At 43.5% G+C, this 10,678-nt stretch overlaps 1 protein-coding gene across 4 annotated transcripts in view; it reads right to left on the bottom strand.

Annotated features, from left to right (window-relative positions):
* SLC37A3 (solute carrier family 37, member 3) overlaps positions 1-10,678 on the bottom strand; it is a 64,248-nt gene that overhangs the window by 22,014 nt on the left and 31,556 nt on the right. For all 4 annotated transcript variants that reach the window (XM_011995455.1, XM_011995454.1, XM_011995456.1 and 1 more), the window contains exons 6-9: positions 8,328-8,424; positions 4,763-4,847; positions 3,980-4,158; positions 1,358-1,499 (exon numbers count right to left, since the gene is read on the bottom strand). In XM_011995455.1, the coding sequence (XP_011850845.1) occupies positions 1,358-1,499; positions 3,980-4,158; positions 4,763-4,847; positions 8,328-8,424 (503 nt within the window). The remainder of the gene's footprint in view (positions 1-1,357; positions 1,500-3,979; positions 4,159-4,762; positions 4,848-8,327; positions 8,425-10,678) is intronic.

Raw genomic sequence — 10,678 nt, 5'->3', positions numbered from 1 at the left:
AAAAAAAAAAAAAAAAAAAAATAGTGGCTAGTAAATATTCACTAAAATAAAATTTAGCAGTTATGGTTTGGTAATAGGACACAATCTTTAAAAAGCAGGGATATGAATCTTTCAAGCAACAATGTCACATACAGCACCATTCTGAGTTCTAGGGGCTACAGGACATCTGGTGTGTCCTTATCAGACAGGAGGCAGCTGGACAATTTCAACTTCAGAGGATACAGAAGTACGGTGAGGTCTAAAGGTTGCAACCTCACCTTTGGCTCTGGATTTAAGAATGCGGGCAGCCAAGTTCAAATACAGTAATAATAGATTGCCTAGCATAGACTGTGTGCTTTCACAAGCTCATGGCAGTTGAGTCTCACCACAATTCTAAACGTTAACATTATTGAAGGTTATTAAGATCTGGCATAGCTATGTAAGTAATATCCACTAAAGTACATTCTGCTCCTCTGTCTTATTTCCTTGTTCATACTTATTACTTCCTTGTTGATACGTCCAGCTACCACAAAAAAAACCACTATTAAAATCTTTGTTTACAATGAAACAACTGTAAAACATTTACAAAAGTTAATCCCTGCTGTTACGTCTACCTCTATGATCTGACAACCTACATACTAAGGTGTGGTTCCCCTTTATCCTCAGCCGATATGTTCCATGACCCCCGCGGATGCCTGAAACCACAGACAGTAGCAAACTCTATATATACTATGTTTTTTTCTATACATACATTCCCATGATCAAGTTTAATTTATAAGTTGGGCACAGAAATTAACAGTAACTAACAAAAATAGAAAACAATAACAATATACTGTAACATAAGTTATGTGAATGGTCTCTCTGAAAATATCTTATTGTACAGTATTAAGAGTAACTGAAACTTCGAAAAGTGAAACCACAGATAAGGGGGAGACTGGTGTATTCTCCCTTATTAGGCTGGGGGAGGTGGGGAAAGCGGGAGGTAGATACAATGAACACGTTCACATTCTAACTTGGATCTCCGACATACAATTAGCTTCAGAGCTAAGATATCAATGAGAAAGCCGTATGAAAGGATTGCATTTAAAGAGATTTCCATGTGCTTCCCAAGACAAAAGAACTGATCCATCAACAAAGGACTAAGAAAAAAGAGCCCAGTAAATCACAGCGCTGCCTTAGGCTGGGTCTTCCTTTCAATGGACCACTTGTTTTTTCCTTTTTTTTTTTTTTTTAAGAGTTTGGCTGTTTACTAATAGGACAGTTTAGGGAAATGGCTGTAGAATAAGTAATAAAACTTTAAATGAGGCCAGATTTCACAACCCAGTAAAAGATCACTAGTGACTAACTTTATTATGGAAAAGGCGCATCACTGGCATACCTACGATCCCTCCAACGTCGTACCAAATGGACAGCTTGTCGGCTTCCGCCTCCTTCCAGCCGAAGTTGTTACTCAGATAAAAGGGGAGCCAGAAGAAGAAGGAGTAATTCACTAACTTCAAGCAGGCGTAGGCCAGTGAGTACTACAAAAAAAGCATTCAACTCTCAGTGAGGGACAAATAGCACAGCATGACCACCATTTTTAATGTCATTTAAAAGCAAAACAAAATCAAGGAATTTAGGATGAACAGAACCTGATTTTACAATTAAACATCTCTACAAACCCCCACATGCCTGACTTCAGCCAGTCTCCCTCTGCTCTTCATCCCTGTTAACTTCTAGACAGGCATGTACAGCAGGCCTTTGGAATAAAAAACACATATGGCTACTTCTTAGCTGTCTCCAGTTTCTCCTCCTATCAGTTCTCCAGCAGAAGCAAGCCAGTGTTTGGAGCCTATAAGGCAGGGCACATGCCCACATTTCTTTATTCACACAAAGATGAATGGTATTCATGCCACTAACCAGCGTTAACCACAGGCAAAGAAGTCCAGGAAGCACCACGGCCTTTACTGGGAGCAGCCAAACGGGCTTGGTTATTCTACTCCTTGCCAAGGCAACACTATGAACAATGGAGAGCAAAGGCTACACTACAGTTCCAAGGTCTAAGAAGAGCAGCAGCATGATAATCCCTTTCACACTAGTTTCCAAAAGCTCCACATTCCCCGGTCCGGTGGCAAAGAAGAGAGTCTCTCTGGCGAGTCAAAAATGAAAGAACATGTCATCATCGTCCTTGTGACTCTCTCCTTTAGGGGAAAAAATGCTGCAGCTACATGAAGACGGTGGTGGGGCTGAGCCTCCTATATTCAACACATTACTACCAGGAAATCCTGACATTTAGCATCAAAGGAAAAAGGGGGGGGGAACAGAGGGGCTGACTTCAAAGGGTGTCTGGCTAGTATATTCTTTTCCCTGGAGCTGCCAGTTATTCCCTAGGTATCACTTGTTTTAAAACAGCTTCCCTGGCAGGCAACAGCCACCCCCTAGAGGGCCAAATCCCAATCACGAGTGCATTCTGACCAGACAGCCTGCTACAAAGACAAAGGAATTAAGTTAACTAGATTTCCTTTACATCCCTGCCCATGTCAGAGAACAATAGCTTGTGAAGAACAAAGGAACAGCAAAAGCGGTCCATATTTAGTCACAACAAAGATTTTTCTCAAAAATTAAACTATTACCAGTCGAGTATTTTAAAAACCAGTTAAAAGATAATAATCAATAGCATAAGAACAGGCCTAAAGCAACCTGCATTTCTCTTATATCATGTATCATCACTGGGTTAAAGGATTGTGGAAAATTACATTTTAACTCATACTTAACTCTGTTGGAAACGTGAGTTCTCTCAGCTTGGGGGCACCGACAGAAGAGGATTGACAGGCACGTATTAAGATGGCCTACAGATCACTCTACCTGAGGATCACATTCATAAAGCACCGCTGACAAATGAAATAACAACAGGTGCTTGTTCAAAACACAACAGCCCAATGTTACAGGCCCCGGGGAAGACTGGAATAATTTCTATTCCATGGGAAGGGGAACTGAGACACACGGATGGGTTGCGTGACTTACCCCAGGTGTCACAGAAAGTTAGTGGGTAAGCTGGAAACATAACCTAGGCCTCTTAACTTCCACTCCAGTGCTAGAGCGCCCGAAACATCAAGACAGAAAAACTGCAGAAGGGATTTAGTGTAGACGTTAGAAGGCTTTCCTGACTGCACAGGCTGTGGAAAACACTGGAATGCATGACCAAGAAAGACTGTGGAGTGCTCTGTTCTGGACCCTTTAAAAGCGGGCAAGCTGGGCGCGGTGGCTCACGCCTGTAATCCCAGCATTCTGGGAGGCCAAAGCGGGCAAGGAGGTCAGGAGATGGAGACCATCCTGGCTAACACAGTGAAACCCCGTCTCTACTAAAAATACAAAAAATTAGCTGGGTGTGGTGGCAGGCACCAGCAATCCCAGCTACTCGGGAGGCTGAGGCAGGAGAATCGCCTGAACCCGGGAGGTGGAGCTTGCAGAGAGCCAAGATTGCACCACTGCACTCCAGCCTGGGTGACAGAGCGGGACTCGGTCTCAAAAACATAAATAAATAATAAAAGGGGCAAGGCAGACTTAGGAACCATTCACAACCCTTCTTCTTGGTCCACATATAATCCTATAATACTTTGAAAGGCCCAAAAGTAGACATTAAAAAATATCAATTTTGCCTTTTTAGTCACATACTAGATCAGGGTCAGGAAAGCAGGGCTCTTTGGCCAAGTCTGGCCACGCCTAACTGTCCCATGTTTTCTGTGACTTATTTTGCTCTACAGAGCTGAGTAGTGGAGAGACTGGATGGTTTCCCGAAGTCGAAAATATTTACTCTCTGCCTCTTCATGGAAGGTTTGTCAACCCCTGCATTAGGGATCAGATAAGCTGAGGGGCACGAGACAACATTCCTCAGAACATATATTCCTAAAATAAAGTATCCAAGACAGGCTCAATACTTAGGGAAGCTTTATCCCAGGCAGAGGGGATGTCACGGGCTCTCACACCTCCCTGGCAGTGGTGAGATGTGAGCGGCTCTTACCGGTATGACTCCAGGAAGGCAACACGCCTGGTAGAAGCTTATTGCCTTGACTTGGGCGACAGAACTATCATCTTGGATTGAATAATTCGGCTCATATTCCTCTTCATTTTCACCACCATTAATTAATGGCCTGTGTGAGTCTTCTTCAAAGTTTTCTTCTGCCTCAATACCTGAGAGACCTAAAACAACAGCGACAGCCACTGTTTATGGAGAGACCACCACGTGCGAAGGGCTCGGCATACATCACTACTTATGGGGCGATGTTAATTTTATTTCCATTTTACAGAAACAGCAATGAAAGTCCAGAGACCAAGTCAACTAAGGTCAATTAAAGTCACATAGTCTGTCTAAAACTCCTCAAAAGATAGAAGAATTGTACATCTGTTTGCTTCTGTGGTTTCGCTTGTATGTGATCTGTATTTAAGTACAGGTATCATTTTTGTGAATCATTTTTATGGATGAAAAGAAATGTTTCAAGAAGTGAAATTAGAAATACATCCATGTTCATTCCTTGCCAGTGTCTCAATTATAAAAATCATTTGCAAATGCGAAGATTTTCCTGTATCTACAAAAGACGTGCATCACTCCCCTCAAACATGTCCAGCTGTGCCAGGGGCTGGCTACAATGTCGACAGGACTCAAACGGCAGTACTGTTCTCCTTTCACTCACTAAAAGGAGCTCAGAGTTTTCCTAGGAAAAAAGAGATTCGATTTTTTGGCCTCAGATTTCCTTTTGGCCATAATAGTAAGACATTCGGAATAGAAGGGACGGCTTCTCCTCACCAATTTCTTCTGGTGACACCAGGAGTCCAAAGAAGATAACGATCCCACCGGCAAACTGCACAGACGCCGTCACCAGAAAGGCATACTGGAGGAGAGGGGGAAAGGGGGTCCTTACATATCTGGGGACAGTCATCACAAGCATATTCAGTAAAGGCAGGTGGGGGGAGGCGGGGGTTGGGGAGAGGTGGGAAGGGAGACTGGGAAGCAAAGCAGCACCCAGTGCTTCTACTGGGCCAGGCGCTGTGCAAAGTGTTCTACTCGTGTTTTCTCATTTAATTCTTCCTGGTGATTCTATGAGGCTCAGAGAGGAAAATTAAGGTCCCCTGGATACTAAGTGGTACTATTATGGTTGTGAAATTAGACTAGCTCCAAAAATCTAGTTATTTGTATCACATAGCCTCCCATAAAAGACAGTATCTGCCCTCGAAGATATTACATACAGTTGAGGGGATTAAATACATGAAACAATATTATAAAGCACCATGTAGTTGGATAAATGAGAAGGCCCAATCCTACTGAGAAACACATACAGGAATCCAGACGAAGGAAAGAGCTGAAGAGGCTGAAGCAGTAAGACACTGTCTTAGGGAAGAATGGAAAATGAAAGCCAATTGTCCATCTTTCCAGGCACATGGTAAGCAAAGGCACGGGGTGGAAGGAGATAGAAAGCTCACTGCACGACTCAAGGAGAGGGCTTCTGTTAGGGTATAATAGGGAAGAAAACTGATTTGGAAAGGTGACAGGTAGATTACAGACTCTCCATCATCAGGCTGCACGGCTGAATTTTTATTTAACAGAGAATGGAGCCTGATGTGGACACTCTGAATTTTTAAACCAGTGAGTGACAAAATTAAAGCAGTGTTTCCAGAAGTCAAATCTGAGAGCAGCACAGAAGGTGAACAGAAATTTTCATCTGAACCAACTACATAATCCAGGGGTGAGGCTAAGAAGCCTAGAATAAAGGTGGCCATGAACAAAGGGAATGAAGGACTTCTCACTGACCCTAACTACACCAAAACTCTTGGTGAGCTGTTTAAAAATGTATCCACTTTTTAAAAGAGCAAACTTACTTTTAATAATTTAGGTTTTTGAGTAGGTGATATATTCACATGATTCAAGCAATAGAGGAATAAGATATACAGTAAAGCTGGGCATGGCGGCTCACGCCTATAATCCCAGCACTTGGGGAGGCCGAGGTGGGCGGATCACCCGAGGTCAGGAGTTCGAGACTAGCCTGGCCAACATGGTGAAACCCCGTCTCTACTAAAAATACAAAAATTACTCAGGCATGGTGGCATACACCTGTAATCCCAGCTACTCAGGAGACTGAGACAAGAGAATCCCCTGAACCCAGGAGGTTGCGGTAAGCTGAGATCACGCCATTGCACTCCAGCCTGTGTGACAGAGTGAGACTCAGTCTTGGAAAAAATTAAAAAATGTACAGTAAAAACACTCCCTCCTACCCCACCTTCCCTATCTGCTCAATTCTCCCAATTTTCCCAACATATAACCACTGCTGTTCATTTTTACTGCCCAGAAATCGTTTTGGAAACATACAAGCTAATACAAGCATATTCTCTTTCATTCTTCCTTCTTACAAAAACGGCATTCAATACAGTTTTACACCCCTGCCGTCTTCACTTAGCACACTATTTTTTTTTTTTTTTTGAGACACAGTCTTGCTTTGTCACCCAGGCTGGAGTGCAGTGGCGTGATCTTGGTTCACTGCAACCTCTGCCTCTCAGATTCAAGAAATTCTCTGCCTCAGCCTCTGGAATAGCTGGGATTACAGGTGCCCGTGACCATGTTTGGCTAATTTTTGTATTTTTAGTAGAGACGGGGTTTCACCATGTTGGCCAGGCTGGTCTCGAACTCCTGACCTTGTGATCCACCTGCCTTGGCCTCCCAAAGTGCTGGGATTACAGGCATGAGCCACCGCACTCGGCCCACTTAGCACACTTTTGAGATTGTTGCAGTGCACTGCTCTGCAACATTCTGGCATTATAAACAATGCCAAAATAAAGAACCTTGTAGATGTATCATTTGCATGTGTTTCAGTCTATTCATCTGTGTGAATAATTCCTGGAGGTGGAACTGCTCAGTGTGTGTAGCTGTAATTTTGATAAGATACTGCCTTTTTGATCCCTCCACGAGTTAGTGACTCTGTTAGTCTTTCGATTGTAATGCCTGTCTCTTCAGGTTCTTACAAGTACAACATGTTTTCAAACTTTTGGATTTTTACCAGTCTAATAAGTATAGAGTATAGTTTTTCTCCCCCCCTCCTTTTTTTAAATAACATAGCTTTAATTTGCATTTCCCTGCTAAGTTCTGTAAGAACAGAGATTTTTGTCTCTTTTGGTCAGTTCTATATTCTACAGTTCCAAGAGCACATATGGGGAGTTAAATATTTATTAAATGAATAAGCAGTGAGTAGAATATTTTACATATAGTTACAAGCCATTTCTATATCCTTTCCATAACTATACATTCAAATTCTGTATCTTTCTGTTGTTGGTCTTTTTATTAAAATTCATGGATGCTCTTTACATATGAGGGGGATTAGCCTTTGTTTTTGGTGTTTTGTTTTTTTTTTTTTTGAGACAGGGTCTTGTTCCATCACCCAGACTGGAGTGCAGTGGTGTGTCTTGGCTCACTGTACCCTCCAGCTCCCAGGCTCAAGCAATCAATCCTCCCACCTCAGCCTCCTGAATAGCAGGAACTACAGGCACACACCCCCACACTCAGCTAATTTTTTAGTTTTTTTGTAGATACGAGGTCTTATTATATTGCCCAGGCTGGTCTTGAACTCCTGGGCTCAAGTGATTCTTCTACTTCAGCCTCCCAAAGTGCTGGGATTACAGGTGTGAGCCGCCATGCCTGACCCAGATTAGTCCTTTATCTGTAACATCAGTTGCAAATACTTCTCAACTGGTTATATGTCTTTAGGCTCTCCATAGTGTTTTTGTTATGAATAATTTTTTATATTAAATAATACTGTGGCCATTTAAAACTATGTAGAACTGTGTCTGGATAATTTTTATGTGTTTGAATATATCAGAAATGTGTCTACTTTTAATGAATATATCAAAAGGTTGTCTACTTTTTTTAAAAATTATTTTGGAATGGAGTCTCACTCTGTCACCCAGGCTGGAGTGAAGTGGTACGACCTTGGCTCACTGCAACCTCCGCCTCCCGGGTTCAAGTGATTCTCCTGCCTCAGCATCCGGAGTAGCTGGAACTATAGGCATGCACCACCACACCCGGCTGATGTTTGTATTTTTTGAGTAGAGATGGGGTTTCACCATGTTGGCCAAGCTAGTCTCAAACTCCTGACCTCAGGTGATCCGCCCACCTTAGCCTCCCAAAGTGCTGGGGTTACAGGTGTGAGCCACCATGCCCGGTCAGAAGTTTGACTATTTTTAATACAAGCCTTGCCCTATCCAGACACAGTTCTGCATAGTTTTAAATGGCCACAGTATTATTTAATATATAAAAAGCAACATACATGTGCACACACACAGAGAGAGAGAGAGAGAGAGCACGAGAGCTAGAAAACAACACCTACCTCATAACCATACTGAAGAACAGAAGAAGCTAGGCACGCTCCCAAAATGTTGCCCACAGAAGCACAGGCACTCCAGAGACCAAAAACAACTCCTCGTCTAAGATGGAACACAGTGGGAGACAAAGGACCACGGTCAGAAGAGATACTCTGGGCAGTTCAAAATACAAAACAGCCAAAACCACCAAGTGCATACTACCTTGCAAGGTGCATACTACATGTGCAAGACTAAACACGCTATTTTAAAAGTTTTTAAAAATACACTAAAATGGGCCGGGCACAGTGGCTCACGCCTGTAACCCCAGCACTTTGGGAGGCCAAGGCGGGCAGATCACCTGAGGTCAGGAGTTCGAGACCAGCCTGACCAACATGCAGAAAGCCCATCTCTACTAAAAATACAAAATTAGCTGGGCGTGGTGGCATGCGCCTGTAATCCCAGCTACTCGGAAGGCTGAGGCAAGAGAACAGCTTGAACCTGCAAGGCGGAGGTTGCAGTAAGCCGAGATCACGCCACTTCACTCCAGCCTTGGCAACAGAGCAAGACTCCGCCTCCCCCCACCCCCCAAAAAAGTTGTATCCAGAATGTAAGGCACTCTCAAAACTCAGTAAAATATGACAACAGACAATGCAACAGAATGGTAAAAAGCATGAATCTACAATCATCTCAAAATACAAAGTCTTTGAAAAGTGGGCAAAAGATTTTAATAGATACTTCACACAAAAAAATATGCAAATAAGCACATGAAAAAACACTGACTTGGCCAGGCAAGATGGCTCACGCCTGTAATCCTAGCCTTTGGGAGGCCTGAGGTGGGCAGGTCACTTGAGGTCAGGAGTTTGAGACTAGCCTGACCAACATGGTGAAACCCCGTCTCTATTAAAAATACAAAAATTAGCTGTGCATGGTGGCTGCACACCTATAATCCCAGCTACCTGGGAGGGAGGCAAGAGAATCACTTGAAACCAGGAGGCGGAGGTTGCAGCGAGCCGAGATCACACCACTGTACTCCAGCCTGAGTGACAGGGCGAGACCCTGTTTCAAAAACAAAACAAAGCAAAAATATTTTTAAAAAGATGCTCAAGTCATTAGACATGAGAAAAATGCAAATTAAAGTCACAATGAGATATCATTACACACCTATTAAAATGACTAAAATCAAAAAACACCAAGCATGCCAAGTGCTGGGAAGGGCACAGAGTAATAAGAATCCTTATGCTGTGCTGATGAGAATGTAAAATGGTACAACTACTTTGGACTGCTAGTGTCTTAAAATGGTAAACGCACCCGGGCGCGGAGGCTCACGCCTGTAATCCCAGCGCTTTGGGAGGCCACGGCGGGTGAATCACCTGAGGTCACGAGTTCGAGACCAGTCTAACCAACATGGAGAAACCCTGTCTCTACTAAAAATATAAAAAATTAGCTGGGCGTGGCGGCAGGCCCCTGTAATCCCAGCTACTCCGGAGGCTGAGGCAGGAGAATCACTTGAACCCATGAGGCGGAGGTTGCAGTGAGAGAAGATCACACCATTGCACTCCAGCCTGGGCAGTAAGAGCAAAACTCCATCTTGGGAAAAAACAAAAAAAAAGGGAAATACACACCTAACATATGATCCAGCCATTCTCCTCCTACGTATTTACCCAAGAGAAATGAAAGCATATGTCCACACAAGGATTTGTACACAAATGTTCCCAGGAGCTTTATTTGTAATAGCCCAAAACTGAAAACAACCCAAATGTTCATCTACAGGTGAATGAATAAACATGAATAAATTTCTAATTATGCTGAATAAAAGAAGACACAAAGGCTGGGCGTGGTGGCTCATGCCTGTATTCCCAGCACTTCGGGAGGCAAGGCAGAATAGCTGAGGCCAGGAGCTTGAGACCAGCCTGGGCAACACAGACCCTTTCTTTACAGGAAAAAAAAAAAAGAGTACATACTGTATGAATCCATTTATATATAAAATTATAGCTGGGCGTGGTGGCTCACACCTGTAATCCCAGCACTTTAGGAGGCTGAGGAGGGCGAAATCACCTGAGGTCAGGAATTTGAGACCAGCCTGACCAACATGGAGAAACCCTGTCTCTACTAAAAATGTAAAACTAGCCAAGCATGGGGGTACATGCCTGTAATCCCAGCTACTCAGGAGGCTACGGCTGGAAAATTGCTTGAACCTGGGAGGTAGAGGTTGTGGTGAGCTGAGATCGCACCATTGCACTGGGCAACAAGAGCAAAACCCCATCTCAAAAAAAAAAAAAATTAGCTGAACGTGGTGTTACACGCCTGTAGTCCCAGCTACTCAGGAGACTGAGGCAGGAGAATCACTTGAACCCGGGAGGCGGGGGTTGCAGTGAGC

This window comes from Mandrillus leucophaeus, unplaced genomic scaffold, assembly GCF_000951045.1.
Source record: "Mandrillus leucophaeus isolate KB7577 unplaced genomic scaffold, Mleu.le_1.0 Scaffold49, whole genome shotgun sequence".
NCBI classification, from domain to species: Eukaryota; Metazoa; Chordata; class Mammalia; order Primates; family Cercopithecidae; genus Mandrillus; species Mandrillus leucophaeus.
Note: the sequence above shows the minus strand (reverse complement) of the source record. Positions and strands in the feature narration are given on the sequence as shown.